At 51.6% G+C, this 19,748-nt stretch overlaps 1 protein-coding gene across 2 annotated transcripts; it reads right to left on the bottom strand.

Annotated features, from left to right (window-relative positions):
* Positions 1 to 4,301: 4,301 nt before the first annotated feature.
* Positions 4,302 to 19,360, bottom strand: Igfbpl1 (insulin like growth factor binding protein like 1). 2 transcript variants are annotated; one of them, XM_048419800.3, is made up of 5 exons: positions 18,894 to 19,360; positions 10,166 to 10,275; positions 9,387 to 9,503; positions 5,940 to 6,085; positions 4,302 to 4,621 (listed from the first exon to the last, which is right to left on the bottom strand). In XM_048419800.3, exons 1-5 carry the CDS (start codon positions 19,327 to 19,329, stop codon positions 4,594 to 4,596), a joined length of 837 nt encoding a protein of 278 aa, XP_048275757.3. In that variant the 5' UTR covers positions 19,330 to 19,360; the 3' UTR covers positions 4,302 to 4,593. The 2 variants fall into 2 exon arrangements, with proteins under 2 accessions (XP_048275757.3, XP_085533321.2); XM_085677195.2 differs by having other exon boundaries at positions 5,928 to 6,085; positions 18,894 to 19,356.
* Positions 19,361 to 19,748: the final 388 nt, after the last annotated feature.

Genomic DNA, 19,748 nt, shown 5'->3' with positions numbered 1-19,748 from the left:
TCTAGGAATGGAATCAGGATCTCTGTAAGTTCACGGTCACCTTGGGCCACATATCAAGTTTGAGGCTATGCTAGAGTATAGGAGAACCTGTGGGGGTGGGAGAGAGGGGAGACAAACAGGGGAACTTGCTGGAGGAACAACAGGCTTAGGCACAAGGGAAAGGGGATCAGTTTGTCTATTCCCTCATTCAGCACCTTTTATCAAGTGTTTCTCTGTGGGCTGGGACTTGTGCTAGGTGCTGTGCTGCAGCAGGGAACCCAACAAAAATAGTGTGCTTCCTAACTGATGGAGGAGGGAGGCCATAAGCCAAAGACACATGACACAGCCATCCCTCGCTAACCTCGGGGCACTGGTTCCTGGACCCCAGTGGGCATGCGCACATGTCTCTTCTGTCAAATGGTGCTGTCTGTGTCTTGCCTGACACATCCTCCATGGGACTTACAGTCAGCCAGTGATAGGCACAGTGAGAACTCTCTGCCTGTGGGAACCAGGCACTTCTCGGCCAGGAGGTCACCAAGTCAGAGCTCACCGGCAGCCCTGACCTATAATGGCAGTCACCCTCCAGGGGAGAGGAGCCGGCCCCACTGAGCCACTGTGGCAAGCATGGTGCGGGGCTCCATATCCTGAATTCATTAAGCCACAGACACCAGAGCAATGTGGTTTTCCTTAATTAATTAAAACATCACATAATGCCCACTCTCTGATTTAACGTTCACGAGGCTCCCGTGAAGGCTGAGAATAAGAACAGCTATTAGAGGAGACTGTTCCCTCCCGGACGACTCTGATGGTCTGGCCTACATCCTCAATCTTGGGGGACAGGAGAGTGGCATTTTCTAAAGATAGGAATTAATTTCATCGCAAAACCTGCTGCAAAAATATCCATCGCACTAAAGCCCAGCCCTTTGGTGGTTTAGGATAAAAAGTGAACACCTTTGGAGTTGAATATAGACTTTAGAATCACTGCGGTACCCTCTTCTCTGTGGAGAATACACCCCGAGACTCCACAAAGACACCTTTTCAGATGGTGTTTCATCTGTATATGTGTACGTGTTTGTGCAGATGAATAACCGTGCACAGTACACAGGTACCCAGCATGCAGGTGCACACATGAGTGTGGAAGTGTGACCTCACATGCCATTCTTCAGAACTGACCTTATTTTTTTTAGGCAGGGTTTCCGTTGGTTGGCAGCCTGCCTCTTAGTCTTAGCTGTCTAGACAGTGAGCCCCAGGGAGCTATCCATCTCTACCTCCCCAGTTCTGGGACTGCAGGGCTTGCACCACCATGGCCAGCTTTTTCATGTGGGTTCTGGGGATGGATCAAACACAGGACCACACACTTGTACAGCAAACACATTAATCTCCCTATACATGTCTATGATAAATTGAAGTTATAGATTAGGCATACTAAGTATCAATAATAATAATAATAATAATAATAAAGTTTTAAATGCTATCATTAAAATTATGTGGATGTCATCTCTTTCTAAATTTCTTTTGGGCAGCGGTCGGCTCAGCCTTCAGAAAGCTCTTGTGCCACAGCTGACGGGCACCTGGCACACATTCTATTCTCCCACCTAGCGACTTGCACCTTCTGGTACCTGACCTCCTTCCTCACTCTGTCTATGGGAGGTGGGAGTTCAGAGTGGTGAGTGAAGAAATCACTAAATTCCATGCACTAAAATGCATGAAGATGCAAGTCCAGGAGACTCAGAAGAGCCAGGCTGGGAATAGTGGATGTTAAATGGTTAATAGTGGATGGTTAAGGCTGGTTAAAAACTACAAGTAGGGGGCTGGAGATGTGGAGCAGCAGTTGAGAACATTTGCTCTTACAAAGGACCTGGGTTCATTTTCTAGCACCCATATGGTGGCTCACAACCATGTAACTCCAATTTCAGAGGAACTGATGCCCTCTTCTGGTCTCTGTGAGTACTGCATGCAGGCAGTGCTCAGATACATAGGCAAGCAAAATACTCATACACATTCAAAATAAATCAAAACAAACAAACAACCCCTGCAAGTAGGGGGCTAGGTGTGGTAGGGCACATACCTTAAATCTCCACACTTGGGAGGCAGAAGCAGGCAGATCTCTGTCAGTTGAGGTCAGCCTGGTCTACATATGGAATTCCAGGTCAGCCTGAACTACAGTGAGACCTTGTCTCTAAGCAAGGACAAAACAAAGCAAAAACTAAAAATGGATACCAGGCAAGGGGGCAGCCAAAGCCCAGGTGGGAGAGGTGAGGAGGGTCGGGTGGAAGTAGCTAATGTAAGCAGAAAAATGGGCAAGATGCACGCAGGATGAGAAAGATGGATGGGCGGGACCTGGATCAGCATCTGAAGCAGCATTCCCAGGGTGGAGAGAGCCAGGAGTCCACCCCTACAGACATTTATTGCCAGGGTGCACAGGCTGTAGCATCACGACATCTATACAAACAGGGTTGGGTGTGTAGGTAACTGTGCTTCCAATGGTGACGGTCATGGCACGTATTCCGGCTCCCAGAAGGGCCCCTGGACCTCCCAGAGTGAAAAGCCACTGGGCTGAACAATCATGTTGATCCACTTTTTTAGACATTGGTGAACGTTCCAGACAGCGTAGCATGCATTGTTTACCTATGTCGCTCAGGTGTGACACATAACACAACCCAGCCCCAAAAGGTCCCAACCCTCAGCACTTCCACCAGGAGCTGCATCCAATGCAGAGGTGACCAAGTGATTCTGCATGTTCTGCATGCTGCAACTACCACCATCATGTAAGCAAAGTATGTATCACCTTCGCCACGCTCCACAGGTGTCTCCAAGGTGACATCCCTCTGATGTCACTCCACTGAGGATCTGAGTATGCCATCTCCAACCCACTCAATTCACAGGACGTTAAGAGCAGGCTCTCAGACATGGAGATAACCGTGATGGGGGAGCTGAGAGGGGCAGGAGGGACCAACTCTGGTGTAGACACAAGCAGATCCCCTGGCTGTCCCATTCCCTGACAGCAACTTCCAGTGTCCTTTCTGATTTTACACAAGGGTTTCTACACACCCACTTGAGGACACAGAGCCCACAAAGGACCTGGACTTGCCCAAGGTCACACAGTGAATATGCACATGGACACCATGTTTTCAGAGTCTCCAACCTGTCCCCCTCTGCGGGGACAGTACACGAAGGTGACAACATCCCAGCATGTCAAACTCGGATCTGCTAGGATTGATGACAGCAACCCAGTTCTAACAAGAACTCCAAAACATAGGGCCAGCCACGAGCAGCAAGAGTGTTAACAGAAGCTAGAATGAGCTTCAGGCCCAGTCGGTGAGGCGGTGAGGCAGCATCTCCCCTCCCCTCCCTGGTTCAAGGTCATCCTGAGGAAACTGAGCCAGGGAAGTGGCTGAGTTCTGCCCCCACTCAAAGGCTGTTACCTATGGTAGAGCACCTGCTCCCTGGGCCTGGCTGCTGCAGCAAGGCAGAGGGGCAGAAATCCCTGCTCCTTCTGCTATGGCTGGGCCCATGCATGGGGCAGTATCTTGTGAACAGTCAGGCCTGTCTACAGTGAGGGCCCCCCAACCCTGATGGCAAGAATCTGCAGGCAGCTGGGTGCACGTCTTTAATCCCAGCACTTGGGAAGCAGAGGCAGGTGGATTTTTGTGAGTTCGAGACCAGCCTGGTATACAGAGTGAGTTCCAGGACAGCCAGGGCTACAATGAAACCCAGTCTTAAAACAAACAAACAAACGAATAAATAAATAAATAAATAAATAGAAAGAGAGAAAGAAACAAACAAAGTGTAGTCCCCTAGAACCTTCAGACCAGAGAACAGATATTCTTTTTTCTTTTCCTCATTAAGTGGGGCTCTTGCCTGGGTAAGGACAATGCACTGTACTTCAGTGTGACCCCGCCACCTACAGATGCCTCCCAGTTTCCTTTCTTCAGTGTGCCAAGCAGAAGTCAGGTGTCTGCTGTTCGTCTGCTGGGAGAACACTGGGCTAACAAGTGCACGCCTTGCTCAAGCAGCTCCTGAGTCTAGCAGAGGGTCCCACCTACAGCTAAATCCTCACAATGGGGAGAAGGAGGAGCAGAAGAGCCACCCGAGCCGTCCAGAAGAGAATGACTGGACCCTACTCCCTAGGGCCACGTCACTCAAGGAGGGTGGGGCCGCAGGGAGCTCGAGGAGCAATCAGTCCAAAGCTGTGGTCACAGGTGGAAACCACAACCCAGAGGAGGGAAAACACCCACCTCAGTCACCTCGGATGGGGCAAGGGACCCCCTTCCCTTCAGGACACACAGTCACAGAGCATCCACTAAGTCACAGACACCAAGTCACAAATGAGTCACATGCCTTGTTTGGAGCCCTTTAAAATTACAAACACACAGTGTGCGACCCATCCTGGGGTAGAAAGAGTTAAAAAAAAGAATTGTTCTAGAACAATTCATCCCAAAAATGTAAAAAAGCTACATGCATGTGTCTTCCCAAGGTCTGCCCTGCTAAAAACTACATCTGCATAAGAATCTAGTGTGCATTCCTTTCTTTAAAAAACATACAAAAAGGAGTCATCGACGCAGTCTCCCCAGATTTTCACAGAGCAAAATGATCCACTCCTTGATGTCGCCATCATGTTCTGACCAGTGTCTCCAGAAGCCTGGGAAGGAAAGAGGGAGGGCATTAGAGGCAGAAGCTTGCTCTGTTGTAATGATCTGTGTGTTACATGCAAGGTGGAGGATGTGATGCTGGGGTCCAAAGCCCTCCTCATTGAGGGATGAAGTCAGAGCTGATGGGGGGCGGGGCAGTCCTGGAACAGTGAGAATATTTAAGACCAAAGGTCAGGTATTCCAGGGAAGCAGACTCCAGCTTATAGGCAAAGACGTCTCTTGCCCTAAGAAGCCCCGAGATGGCTGTAAGGTAGTTAGTTGTAAGCATTTCATTCCAGGAGGCCACACAACCAAGAGCTGGCCAATAGTGCCTGCCGGCTGGAGAGGGAGCTTAAGACGCAGATGTAAACCACGTTATTATAAACGATATAAAACAACACATATCCTCGTGTGTATCGTGCGTAATAGGAAACTTGAGTATTAGGAAGACAACTTGTAAGATCTGATTTCCCAGCCTCGCTGAAGTCCTATGGGTTTACACTTCCATGTTTTTCTCTCTGTTCCTAGGACCTCTGATGGCCAACAGATACCTGTCCTTCAACCCCGGTGCCACTTCCTCGGTGACATCTTTCCTTCAGTCTCCCCAGTGTAAAGACTCGCCTGTCTCATGCCCATGGCACACTCCCTGAATGGTGTGGTGATGGTTGTCATTTCTCCACACACCCTACAGAACTGACAGAAGGCAGTCCAGCGAAAGCAGTCAAAAAGAGCAAGGGGTTAGAACCACAGCAAAATCCTGCTTTTAAGAATGTCTATCCCAGATGGCTCAGCAGCTATGAGCACTGACTGTTCTTGCAGGAGACCTGGATTCAGGTCCCAGCACCCACATGGCAGCTTACAACCATCTGTAATTTCAGTTCCAAGGGACTTAATGCCCTCTTGTGGTCTCCACAGTATTAGACCTTGCTGGTCAATCTTGACAGTGTTATCTGTTCATGACGGCAACTCCCACACCTGTTGAGAGGGTCAGGCTGCCCTTTGGCTCTGGTGAGTGGTGTGTGTGTGTGTGTGTGTGTGTGTGTGTGTGTGTGTGTCCCACTTCATCCACCTAGCACAGTTGTGTGACTTGTCATGGCCAACGATCCATCCGCAAATATGACATCACTTTGGAGCAGAAACTCGCAGAAACTTGACGTGACTACGTACTCGGCTCCTGCCCATCTGTCTGCCATTAGGATGGACGTGACCCGCCCCGCGGCTGCTGCTCCAACCTGGCTTTGATTGAGAAATCAGTGGAGCAGCAGTCGCAGGTCTCAGGCTACTGGGAAGGGGGCAGAAATGACGAGGGCTGTGTACCGTGTCCCTCACAGGAGGTCAGCTGGAACTGGGGAGCGAAGGCTTTTGTATCTGCTCAGATCGAGGACTGTCACGGTGCCGTGGGACTGGGCCTCGCCAATTGCATTGGTCGCGTGACAGTGGTAGACTCCCTCATCTTCCTTCCTCAGAGGGTTGATCTAGAAATACAACGGACAGGTTTATACGACTGCGCGTGGCCCACATCACACTCAAGACTGACGACCTTATTCAGCGCTCCTTCTTTTCGGGCAAGCCACTCACTGTGTGGCTGAGGCGGGCCCCGAACTCCTGATCTTCCAGCTTTCACTTCCAGTGTGCCAGAATGAGAGGCCTGTGCTACCACACAATTTCCACGGCGCTGGCAAACCACTGCAGGGCCTCCTGCGTGCTAAGCAAGCACCCCCCACAACCGAGTCACACCCCAGCCTGTATACAGTTCCCAGTGACAGAGCTGCTCCGTTGTTGCTTTCAGAATCTGACTCTGCCTCCTTAGAGACCCTCCTGAAGGGCCTGCTCCTTGCTGTGGCTCTTAGCCTCCTTAGGGACCCTCCTTGAAGGGCCTGCTCCTTGCTGTGGCTCTTAGCTTTAGGAGTTTCTCTGTAGTCTCAGCCTTTATTGTAAGCTGCCTGACTTTCCACTAAAGGTGACAAGGGCTGACTTGGAGGGAAAAATGCATAAATTTTAAGGACAAACATCTACCCACCAGAGAAGACTGCCAAGTGTTCTTTATGGGGCAGCCTTTATAAGAAACCATCAAGAAACCTTGTCCTCAACTTTTGCCACACATAAAAAATTTTAAGAGAGAGAGAGAGAGAATGCTTGATTGGAAAAGGCCACACACATTCTGCTGTGTTCCCCATCCCTCACCCGGATGAAGAACTACCCAGAACTGGTGGAAGCGAGGCAGACATCCCCTGAGAGCTTGCTGGAGTTCACCACCATGGACACACCCACTCCCATCTCTTTTGGCTTCTCCCGTAGCAACAGCCCTACCCACCACAGACCATTACATGATACGGGCAGTCAAGTGCACAGTATTGTTGAACTCACACCAACGAGGGTGAAGGGTATTGTGTACCAGTTTCCTCAAAGACTGAAACGTTCCATCCTGCAGGGGAGCTCCTTAAACAGGAAGGTAGACAACAGCATCAGGAAGTCCCTGAAACCAACCAGATTCACTAGGCTCCTCCCTGCCAGAGTAGGCAGTGAAAGTGAAGAGTCCCCCTCAGAAGGAAAGAAGCAGAGCCGCAAAGGCCCTCGGACCAGACCAGCTGCCTGGAAGAAGCAGAAACCCGCTGAGCTACCCGAATGTGTGTGTGAAATGTGGGGTGTAGATCTCCCCAGGAAAAGTTTTGTCACACAACACAGGGGAGAAGGGTAGGTGTTATTGATCTCATTTTACAGGAGACTCACAGGTATGCCACAAGGTCACAAGAAGCTAAGACTAAGAAAGCACCAGTGACTATCCAGCCTCAATCTTAGCTCCCGTTGGTGTGATTTTTCAAATAAATGGCATTCCCTTATCTTAGCAAAAGTGTTCTGAGCACTGTTAACAGTGCCCTGCGGGGAATGCCAAGGCTGCGGTTCCCTCTCTACCTGTGGTCCTAGGCAGGTGTATTAGTTTCTCGTGGCTGCTGTAACAAACAGTCCCAAGTTTAGCAGCTTGACACAACACAAATTTATCACCTTCAGTGTGGGTCCAGCATGTTCACATCAGGGTATGTTCAGCATCCCTAAACCTTGAGGGGACAATGTGTTTTCTTGCCTTGGCCAGCTTCCAGGGGACACCATCCTCCACCATCAGTTCAGTAACGGTGGGAGCACCTCTCTCATCCTGCCATACTTCTGCCTCCTTTTTCCTCATATAGACTCACCTTTAAACTAGACTGGCCTGAATAATCGATTAAGTTTCTTATGACCCTAATGGCATGTGACTTACCTGAGACTCTCCCTGGGCAATCTCATCTTAAAGTTTTTAAACTCTCACCCCCTTGCCACACGGGACAGCCCATCCACAGCTGGGCACTGGGACATCTTTTTTGGGCCACAGCAGTAGATCACTTATTGTGGTGGTTTGAACGCAACTGGCCCCCATAAGCTTATAGGGACTGGCACTACTAGGAGGTGTGGCTTTGCTGGAGTAGGTCATGGCCTTGTTGGAGGAAGTGTGTCACTGCAAGGGAGGGCTTTGAGGTTTGCTATGCTTAGGATGCCAGCCAGTGTCTCAGTCGACCTCCTGCTGCCTGCAAGATGGAGAACTCTCAGCTTTTCTCCAGCACCACATCAGTCTATGCACTGCCATGATCCCCGCCATGATGATAGTGGACTGAACCTCTGAACTGTAAGTGAGCCACCCCAATTAAATGTTTTCATTGATAAGAGTTCCTTGGTGGTTAAAGAGATGGCTCAGAGGTTAAGAGCACTGGCTGCTCTTCCAGAGGTCCTGAGTTCAATTCCCAGCAACCACATGGTGGCTCACAGCCATCTATGATGAGATCTGGTGCCCTCTTCTGGCCTGAAAGCATACATGGAGGCGGAATGCTGTACACATAATAAATAAAATTAAAAAAAAAAGAGTTGCCTTGGTCAAGGTGTCTCTTCACAGTAATAAGGACCCTAACTAAGATACTTACACTCTTGGGAGCTATCTAACCTGCCCCGCCTACTCCAGAGGGTCCAGTGGGGCATAGACAGGGACAGGGTGGATCTGGTGGCACACACCAGTTACTCTGTGGGCTGGAGCAATGGGTTCAAGAATTTGTAGTCAGCCTGGGCAACATAGTGAGACCTTGTCTCAAAATAACATTTTAAATGTTTAAAAATTACACTTATTTATTTGTTTTGTGTATATGCATATACACACACACACAGGTGTAGGGAGGTCAGAGGACAGCTGCAGAAGTCAGGTCTCTCCATCCTCCATGTGGGTCCTGGGGATTGAACTCAGGTCAAGCACCTTTACCCACCAAGCCATCTCATCAGCCTTCAAAATAAGAATTTGAAGTTTGGTCCCCAGCAAAGCCAAAAGGAAAGAGTAGGGAACAGTTTTAAAAGTGTAGCGTGACGTGAGAAGACAGAGGGCTGTTTGCTGATAATATCTGAAGAGTTACTGCACCACCCCAATAAACTTCTCCGCCGATGCAATAATTCGAATCAGACCAAATCAAACGGAATTAGAAAAGGCGTTTAATAGATACAAACGCTCCCAGAAGGCTTTCTAGTCTCACAGAGAGGAGCCTGGGAAAGAAGACCAGAAAATCACGTGTTTGTTCCCTGGGGGCAGGGACAAGTGGGGCAATTTAAATACCCTGTGAGGGTGGTCTTGAGCATCTCTGGGGAGGGGGTCATTGTTTGGCCGGCTTTCTCGGAGGTGGAGTCTAGACTAAGGCAACTCCCAGGGGAGGGGGCTTAGGATGGAACATTCCACCGGAACAATATCCAATAATCCTAAACACTCACCAAAATCCAGGATGTGGTCTCATGGTCAGAAGGGCCCCCACGCACTTGGACAGCTATATTGATATGGTCTCCGGGCAACTCCTCCAACTCCTCAGTGCCCTCAGGAGAACCCACGACCTATATGAGGCAGAGAAAGCATATACAGTTTAGAAAAATAATTCTGAGTCAGGTTGACCCCACAGGCCTCTGGCCACCTACAATCTCCCTGGACTCCATTGCAGAAATCAAAATGTCTGTCATTCTTGGCAAATAACTCAGGCTTCCTTGATTAAATATGTGTCTACTGGACAGCGCCGCCTGCTGGACACTGAGGTTGCCAACTTTTCCAAAGTGTGGAGGAGGGTGGGAATAGCTGTGAATTTCACAGCCCTCATCAGGGCTGTTGGGGCAAGGGACCAACTAAAGTTGTGACCTTTGCCAATCTCTCAGAACCAACTGTCAGCGTTCAGGACGGGATTGGGTCTCTGTTACCAATCTGTTGTCTAAGGACCCAGCAGCTGAGAGTTTGCCAGCTAGCAGAGCTTTCTAGGCACCGAAGCGACCAAACGAACAAACAGCATGGGAAGGAATGCCACCCCTCCCCTGGAGAGAGCTCTGGGCTGGCAGCTTGGTGGCACAGGGCTGGGGTGTCTTTGTTAATCCTTCGGCCCACATAGAAACACACCTAAGGAAAAACTGTTACCACCCACGGCTCCTTCTGTCTCTGTTCTTCTCTCCCACGTTCACAACACATGGGCACATGCACACAGACAAATGCAGACATGCTTGGAGAAAGTTACCTTCTTCCAGGTGATGACCGGGGTGGGCACAGCCTTTACCTCACACGAAAGGAACACTTGAGCCCCAGTGACATTGTGAACATCTCGAGGTGGCATGAGGACCACAGGAGCTGGGAGAAGACAAAGGAACAACGCTTTACTCTGGCGGGTCAGGAGCCCAACCCTGGGCTCTGAGGGCCCACAGGAAGCTCTTTGAGGAGGGAGGGGCGGCTCCTCTGAGGAAGTGTACTCCTAGGCCTGGGATCTGCAAGCCAGCCTAAAGGGGGAAAGATGTCCAGATGTCCGGCGGTCAGTGGTAGAGTTTGAGTCTCATCACGCTCTCCCTGAGTTCCCCCAACACCTCAGCTACCATCTGCATATTTATTGCCGGTTACGTGGCTCTTAACACCGAGCCTTCTCACCAACTCCCGAGATTGAATTCTTTATGTGAAGATGAATACACACATCCATCGCATTAGGGTGCAACATTGCTCTTAGCTTCAATGATTGGTAAAAATTATACATACACTAAAGAACTGTTTTAAAGTATGTCTCTTGATGATTTATTATGAATAAATATTTGATGCTTTTCTGCATGCCTACTTTGTATACTCTGTACTCAGGGTCACATAGGGGTTTCTCAGGTCCTACAATGGAAGGCTTAAGAACCCTGAGGGTTGGGGTAGTGTCAAGTCAAGTTACCAAGGGCAGAGAAGCTTTTCTGCCTCTGTGTACGGGGGGGGGGGGTCAGAGAAGAGAGACTTGGGGTTTTGTTTCTTTGAGAGGACCTGAGAACCTGCAACACAGGTTAGACCCTTAGCTCACCCTTCTCACCTAGCTTCTTAACATACAAGGGATCTGTTCGGCTGGCACCAAGTCTCATTCTGAGATACCTTGATGCTCTGACCTTCTCTGTACTCAGGCCTTATTGCCCCTATTCTTCCTCAACTCTAACAGGGGGATTTCCTACCAATCCCGCAGGCCTCACCACACAGTCAAGTCCTAAACAAGGGTTCTGTTCATATTTGACCAGCTGCATCCCAGCTGGCCTCGGGGGTCCAGGACTCTCTACCTAGTCTCACCCGTGTCGGACAGCAAGCCCAGCCATGAAGTCTGGCAAAGCCAAGGGAAGGTTGTCAGCTCTTGCCTCTTCTCTAGTGACTTGAGGAGACCCTTGCTTCCCTGGGCTGTGGAGTGAACCAGCTTGGAAGGAGAAAGCAATTACTGCAGAGACCTGACCTGTGAGCAAGAGCCAGGGGCAGAGGTGGCAGAAAGATCACTAGATGAAGAAAACACGGCACACGAAAGAGGAATACCACGGTCCTGGAGTCAGCGCACCAAACGGTATGGCAGGGCCTATGCCCACTGGGATGTGGCTACAATTAGATAAGAGACCAAAGGGAAAGGAACAAGGTCAGTCCCCGTGAAGGATGCAGGGGTGACAGATGGCGTGGGCCGCCCTGTGGGTGCTAGAAATCAAACCCAGGTCCTCTGGAAGACCAGCCAGTGCTCTTAACTACCGAGCCAACACAGAAAGGAGACTGGTTCAGCTCCTCCAGACACAAGGAGGGCAGACCTTGTCAAGCCAGTGCCTGAGTATCTGCACACCCCCAGGAGTGGAGAGCTCACTGCCTACAGAGCCAGGCCCTTGGAGGGCTCTCTGATCAAGTTCACTCTCATGGGAGCTGCTTCCTTCCTCTGTCCTCACCACCTGATGATGCCAGCGCCGGAGTCCTTGGCACAGTGGCCCTCTAGTGAGCATAGGCTGCCAGGCCCATGCCCGGCCACCTACCCTTGCAACCAGCCATGCTTTCAGCTCTGCTCGCACGACTGCTCTCCAAGGCAATGTCTAAACTCACAGCCAAGATTGCAGCCAGCGCTCCATTGAAGAGAGGCCCCAAACTTGCAATGTGCCCTGCGGTCACAGGGGCTGCCTGGCAGAAGCCCCATCTGCCACAACAAAGAGGGGCTAATTTATTCACAGCCTCCTGCCGGCACCTCCTCACAGCCACACAGGCGTTTCCACCCACAAGCCTGTCCCCAAAGGGCCGTGGGACAGCCATACCGCCCGATTCCAGGGCCTTCAATAGGTTCCAGAGGGACGCTCCGTCAACGTGTCTCACTTTCCTTCAAGTCAAGTCATACATTTTAAATGAGACTTCATCACTCCCTTTCAGGCCTAAATGAATAAACCAGTAAATCACATTTCCTGCGCGCTCCTCGAGAGTCCCCATTCCCTGTCTTTCAATAACTACAATTAAGAAGGACTGTCTAGGGAAAGCTGCCTTTGACACCGCTTTCACGGCAGGAAACACCATTTCTTTTACAAAAGAACCGCCCCCCCGCCCCCCCCCCCCCGCTTTCGGTGTTAAAGCGACCTTTCCCAATGCGTTTATTTATCTATAAATTCGCATGCCGCACACAACTCATTCTGGTGCGCAGATCCCTGTTGGACTGATGCAGAGGGCTGGAGAGCCACCATTGGAAGCAGAGCAATTCTGTGACCTTGGAAGATTTCCTCAGGCCCCTGTTGTCGGTCATCTTCTCTTAATTTGGGTGTATCTGGCATTAAATATGTGTTCTTAGCTGTAACAGCTCTGCACAATCAATAACACTTGCGGTAATAGTACAGCTGTTCACGCCTTCCTCTCCAGCAGTTCTATCGGAAACCAGAAGGGGGAGCTGCACAGGGCTAGCCCAACCTCATTGGTGGGGGGTGTGATTCCTCTTTCTGGTTGTAGAGATCAAGCCCCACCTGAGCGCTGACACCATCTTGCCTTTTCCCCCAGAGGACTCTTCTGCGTCCTCACACCAGCCCCGGAAGGTTGGTGTTTTACCTTCCATTTTACAGCCAGGAGCTCAGGCTTAGAAAGGCGAAGAGCCTGGAGGAACAGGGGCTCAAATTCCCCCCCACCCAGTTCCATACAGTTCCATGTTAGCTTCAAAACGGAGACAACTGTTATCTTGGTGGGCTCCATCCTAGGAGAGGAGAGCAGCTCTTAAGAGATCGTGTCAAGGGGTCCCAGACATAATGCTTTGCTGGGAGGCCTCACTGCTTACAGGGTGGAGTCAGAAAGGCACAAGCCGTGACAAGGCCAGGATACAGAGACAACTCACCAGAGAGGATCCAGTCACCAGCTCCCAGGGGGAGTTACACAGGGCACAGCCATGGGTTGAGTCACTACTGTGAAGTGCTGTGTAATAGAGAAGCTCATGAGGGGCTGACTACCAGTGTTTCAGTGAGGACTGACCACACAGGTATTGAATGATGAACCAAAGTCTCAGATCCCCAGATGGGTGGATAAGTGACCTCTAAAGTTCATGTGTTGGAGGCTGAGTTCTCAGTGTTATGGTGGTGGTGGTGACGGTGGTTGTGGTGGTGGAGGTGGTCGTGGTAGTGGGGTGTGGAGGTGGTAGTGGTGATGGTGGTGGTGATTGTGAGTGGTGGTGGGGTGTGGAGGTGATGGTGGTAGTGGTGGTGGTGATTATGAGTGGTGGTGGGGTGTGGAGGTGATGGTGGTGGTGGTGGTGGTGATTATGAGTGTTGGTGGGATGTGGAGGTGGTGGTGGTGGTGGTGATTGTGAGTGGTGGTGGGGTGTGGAGGTGGTGGTGTTGGTGGTGGGGTGATTGGGTGGTGGTGGTGATAGTGGTGATGGTTGTGGGGCTGCCCGTTCAAGAAGTGAAGCCAGCAAGAGGTTTTCAGATCACCAGAAGTACGATCTCAGGAGGAACTGTAGGGTTCTGGTGCCTTCCTTTTCTGCTTCCTGCCTTGGGAGAGGAGCAGTGTGCTCCACCGCACACCCCTGCTGTGCTGTTCTCGCCAGGGGCTAAGAGAGAAATGGAGCAGTGCATTCTGGACTGGAACCCCAGGACCAGGAGTCAAGACAAAGCCATTCTGTCATGGTCACTGGCGGTATTCATGGTGATGAAATGTCAGCATGGACCACACTCCGTCATTTAGGCAGTGGGCCACTCTCCTCAGTTCCGGGAATGGTGTGCTTTCCTTAAGTCCATGTTCTCCAGGGCCAGTCACTGGCCAGCCTTGCCAGCTGTCATGAAGTGGCAGTCTCAGGCATTATTTGGTCTCTGTTATCCACACATCACCTGCCAGCAATGCCCACGAGGGACCGCCCATAACACTAGCAGGGCAACTCTAGTCTGCACACTACTCAAGTGTGATAGCAGGGTGCCAGTGACTACCAGAGGCAGGAAGGACGGTATGGTGGGCAGGACTGAAGGAAAGCCACTTAAAGTTCTGTCTGTGCTGTGTGTTCAGTGCCATGCTTCAGTCTCAGGTGGCTGCTGCGGAGTAGACACAGGTGCCCATCCTCCTTGGAACCTGAGTCAGGCCGTGGCTGCCTGGCACTTGTCCCATTAGGTCTATGGCAAGACAGAGACATTATGGTGGAAGGGCAGAATGGAAGAAAGCTGTTCATCTAATGGCTGCCAGGAAGCAGAGGAAGGAATAGAGATGGTTCTTGGGTCAAGATTTCCCCTAAGGCATGGATGCCCAGTTACTTCCTCTAGTCAGGCCCCGCTTCCCAAAGACTCCATCACTCCCAGGGTTGCCGCAGCTGGGGACTAAAGCTTTAATACACACATCTTCCAGGAAAACTTCATATTTGTGCCATGACATACCTGCTGCCTGCCCTCCACAGGCCGAGATGAGGAACACTTGAGGACCCATTGCAACCTTACACAGTGTCCTAAGGAGGGACCCAGAGAAACAGCAGCCCATGCTACCTAGAACAGACCTTTCCTTTTGCTTGCAGTCCTCTACTGACCTCTGGTGACAGGTCCTATCTGGTGGAACCTGAGGTTATGACCTTCAACCCTGAGGGTCTCCAGAGCTCAGAGAAACTACAATGGTTCAATGCCCTGCAGGCTGGATCTGGATGGTAGCGATCTTCAAAGAGCCCAGGACATAACTTCTCACCTCCGGGATGTGAGTGTTGCATCATCCCGGGAGGAGCAGCGTTTTCCTTTCTGTCTACCTTTGATTGGAACAAAGTGGCTTTTCAGGGAGGCCGGTGGCTCCTGGCCAGTCCAGGCTTCCAAGGGGGTAAGTTCCATCGCTCTAACTCTTCCAGCTCAGCACATGCTTCCTTCTCATGCGCGGAGCAGCCAGGAAATCCAGGGTGGCACAGCTCCATCCATCCCAGGGTGTGACAGCAGGTCACAGCCACTCAGCTGTGTGTGGTCAGAGGAGGTGGGACCTCTGATAGGCAAAACAGTGCCAGAGAGACTCAGCCACCTGGGAGTTCAAGTGCGAGGCGGGTTGTGAACCATTGTCTGCTCGGGAAGAGGACGACGCTGCCCCACACCCTCTGGCATGCGGGAACCTAATGACGGCGTCTGTGTCTGCTGTGTGGATGTGCCCAGATGAAAGGACCTGCCTTCTTATTACTCCATGTGGTGATCTGCCTCCCTACCCCTTCCATTAAATGGGTCCCTGGTGGCTAAAAAGAAAGATCATCCTACATGCCCCAGAGATTTAAGTTAATGGTGCCATGGACTGCAAGAATAGCCCGAGTCGTCCCCTAAGGACCCTATCTGCTTGTATTAAGAGACACACAAGCAAAAAATTTAATGACCAACGTGCCAAACAGGCTTGATAATTTATGCTTATAATCACGGTTGGATGTGGAAGGAGCCCCAGCTTAATCCCACTGCCTGCAGCCTGCGACTCAAATCCCCTCCCTCTACATTCATGAAAGGCTTTGGAACACGAGGCCCCTTCCTTTGTCCCTCTCACAAAGTGGCATTCACCGCCTCCTCTGGTTACCTGGTAACAAGTACCCCGGGCTTGTAAATGGAGGAGGAATTCCAACCAAGGTGAATTTTCTGAGATTCTGGAGGAGCTCAAGCTCTCTCGGAGAAGCTGCTGGGGTCAAAGCCCTGCAGGCTGGAGATGGACGGCAGCGATCTGCCAAGAACCAGGCAGACAGACCTGGGGCCCTGCCTCAGCTGGGGCCGGCCATTTAGCTTCAAGAATCCCCGTTTGGTGTGTCTCAATGTTCCCTTTTATTAAGGCAGTGGTTCTCAACCTGTCTGTCGAGACCTGTTGGAGGTCGAATAACCCTTTCATAGGGGTCACCTAAGGCCATCGGACAACACAGATATTTACATTATGATTCATAACAGTAGCAAAATTACAGTTGTGAAGTCGTAATGAAAATAATTTTATGGTTGGGGAGTCACAGGAGATCACTGCGTTAAGGGGTTAGGTAAGATCTCCCTGCTCTCTCCAGTGACGGCAAAAATCAAACAGCAATGCATGCAAAAACAACGTCTAACAATAAAACAGTCGCACATAGGTCTTTGATGTACAGGGTTCAAAGGATGCTCTCAATATTAGGCAGTGGGCAATTCTGAGCAAAGGCTTCTGGGAAGGGCAGCATCTAGACCCAAACACCGTTTGCCACCACTGTCCCGCGGAGGCATCACTGGTCTCCACTGGGAAGGGGCTAATCAATATGTATGAACCCTCACTCCATTAAAGTGGAAGTACCTGGGTGCTGATGGCATCTGGGAGGAGCTGAGCAGGAGTGACTGTCACCAATACTGAAGTAAAACTGTCTGTTTCCTTTCAAACGGGGTCCCCTGGGGCTTTGTTAAAAGTGCTCCTGCTGTGTCTCTTGAATTAAAGATGGCTTGAGGGCAGCCCAGAATGAGGTGTAGCCGGGGTAAGGAAACAGCTCCCTGTACAGGAGCCCACGCCTCCCTGAGATGGGAGGCAAGGACCACACAAGCTTGTGAAGACAGAGGTGACAGGTAGACGACAGCCAGGTCCGTCAGGTCCGAGGTGGGTGACGCAAACCCTGGTGGAAAGGACAGCTGAGCTCAGGAGTGCCAACGTCTGCCACTAATGAGGTCCTGGAAATTGGCTTCTGAATTGCTCCCTTTGGCTCTGAGGACCCTCTTTATTCTCCAGGCTGGAGCCCAGGGCGGGCCTCGGAGCCCATAGATCAGAGCTGAGGGGCTGGCACATTTACTTGTCATTTGGTAATTTTCAGTGAATTAGGGGTGTGGGTTTTCCATCTGCCATCTGTCTGTACTCTGGTAACCATAGTAACCACCATCTGCCTGACTTAATATTATCAAGTCCACTCCTGAAAGAGTGCTGGACAAGGGGTTGGGACCTGGGAGGTGGCAGCCTTTCGTGGACATCTTGGACTAGTCCCCCGTGTCTTGGGTCTCTGGTGCTTTGCACTACATGCCCTGAAGGGGTCTTTCTCCTAAGAACAGAATATCCCTCCAGGGAAAAATTACCCAAGCCCAGCACCACTGGGAAGCTCCGGGGGTCCTGGTCAGCATTTCTTCTGTGTCCTGTGTGTGCCTTTAGTGCTACCTGTCTCAGACAAAGGGAACTGCCTGGGAGCCAACTGCTGAGGCGGCAGATTGCAGTCGGTGACAGAACTCCAGGAAGGGAAGCCAGGACTGTGTTGGTGTCTAGGGCTGACACAAGCTTTCCAAGCAGAGAGGGAATAATAATGCCTCCTCTGGGGCCCTTGTGACTGGACAGGAAAATGACCAGGCTCAATGTCACTAGGGGAGCCAGGAACTATCCAGGGGTACCCCCATCCCCCAGTCAGCACTGTCCTCCAGTGGAGCATGGGCTAGGAAAGAGCCTGGTGACTTTTCTGTGAAACCCAGCCTGCTTCAGCCCTCACCGGATAGCACATGTCATGTTTCCCTGGATGGTGGACTTCCTGCCCTGTCTCCATCAACCCACCAGCATCCTGGATCTGAGCACATTTCCATGGACTGTTTGGAGGGAGAAGAGAGTAACACAATACCAAGCATTGTTTAAGGCCTGGAAAAAAGGGCCACTAGGTGTTTTTCTTGAAGCACTAACTTGGGCATTTGGTTTAGACGTCATCTCCCAGCTTAGGCCAGAAAATTGGAGAAGCTCGAAGCACAGCCTGCATGGGAGCATCCTGGGGACCAGCCAACCATCACACTTACCACACTTATCATCCAGACAGAATAGATGGGCTGTACTCTGAAAACTCCTGGCCATGTCAAACACACACACACACACAGGCAAAATAGGCTAGCTTTTCCTGGACATGGACACTGATTTTTTTTATAATTACCCAAGACAGTGATCAGTTAGGGAACCAGGGAGGTGTGCAGCGTGGCGCTGAGCTTTAAAGTCCCTGGCAACCCAGAGCTTTCTGTTCATTTGAGTGTCTTAAAGCAAGACACTTCACATCACTTGCACTCTAGACTGGGCCAGCCGTTGCGGTCCCATTATCTTCTCAGAGCTTAAGTTTCCCAAGGACTCATCTGATGGAAGCTCCCTGAGCCTTGATTAGTTTGGGTCTCACTGGATGCCCAGGATCCTGGCTCTCTGTCTTGGTGACTCTTCAATCCCATGTGGAACTCCTGCTGTCCGGAACCGCTCACCTTCCCTTCCTCTCTATTCAAGCAACCCACTTGACCCAGGACCCACTCCAATCCCATTTTCAAATAATTGCGATAGTAGGTTCTTAAGCATCCACACTCCTGCTTGCTCTAGGGCTGGAATCTCCCTGAAGTGGGGAAGGCAGCAGGCAGGGTGTTAGATTTCGCCCCATTCTTCCCCAACATGAAATTACGATGCGAAATACTGCTCCTGGAGGGGAGAGTGGGGCCCAGGTGGTGTTCACTTCTATGTAATAAAATTCTTTATCCCACACCTTAGAGCATTGGGATCCCGCTTTTCCCATTTGCCTGGGTCTTTCGGGGTCAAACCCCACTCACCGAACTCGCAGGGGCCATCGCGTGCCTTGTGCAGGTGGCCAAGGTGCACACGGGGTGCGTGCCGGGCGCGCAGACGTAGCGCGCAGATGCTGGAGTAGGAGCGGCCGTCGGAGCCGCAGACCGTGCCGCGCTGCGCGCACACGCAGAGTCCCGTGCCCTCGGGCGCCGTCTCCGTGGCGCGACTTGCACACACCAGGCCGGGACCACAGCGTGCGCCCACCCGTCCCCCACAGCTCGCGCCCTCGGAGCCCAGGCAGCGCGCACAGCAGCCGCACTCGTCTCGCGCGGCGATCCAGGGCGCTGGGCAGGGCTCGGGCTCGGGGCAGCGATCCAGCCGGCACGGGCCGCACTCGGGGTGTCGTCTGCCCGCGTCGCGGAGCCCGAGGCTCCGGGTCAGTGACGGTAGCAGCAGGAGCAACAGCGGCAGACGCGGCATGGCCGGCTCCCGAACGGACGGCAGCAGCGCCTCTGCTCCGCTTAGCGCTCAGCGCGTGCAAAGCCACCGCGCCCGCCCCGCGCCTGCTGATTGGCCCGGCCTGCACCGCGGGGCGCCCCTCGGCCCCGGACCAGCTCCGCGCGGCCCTACCGGCGCGCCAAACTGCAGGGAAGTCTCCAGAACAGCTCTACCACCTCCGATTGAACTCAGGGGGAGACCCAACCGGGTCCAAACGACGACTTGTCCGCCACTCCCAAATGTTATGACTCTCGATCCTCCCACCAGGACGCCCCATTTTATTTTGCCCTATTTCCAGTTTTGTTTGGTAAAGGGGCTCTCTAGTTTAAGATGTCATATTTTATAAATAGATGGGTAGATTTCCTTCTCGACTCGAATCTCAGTTCCTCAGCCCTGCTGCC

The sequence above is a fragment of the Myodes glareolus genome, chromosome 16 (genome assembly GCF_982192425.1).
Source record: "Myodes glareolus chromosome 16, mMyoGla1.1, whole genome shotgun sequence".
NCBI classification, from domain to species: Eukaryota; Metazoa; Chordata; class Mammalia; order Rodentia; family Cricetidae; genus Myodes; species Myodes glareolus.
Note: the sequence above shows the minus strand (reverse complement) of the source record. Positions and strands in the feature narration are given on the sequence as shown.

Excerpts from the sequence above, each read along its gene's own strand:
- Igfbpl1 (XM_048419800.3), bottom strand. The coding sequence starts at position 19,329 with ATGCCGCGTCTGCCGCTGTTGCTCCTGCTGCTACCGTCACTGACCCGG. Across the intron at positions 6,086-9,386 it reads AGACCACATCCTGGATTTTG|ATCAACCCTCTGAGGAAGGA; the intron begins GTGAGTGTTTAG and ends TTGTATTTCTAG. Across the intron at positions 4,622-5,939 it reads CCAGTTCCAGCTGACCTCCT|GCTTCTGGAGACACTGGTCA; the intron begins GTGAGGGACACG and ends TTTCCTTCCCAG.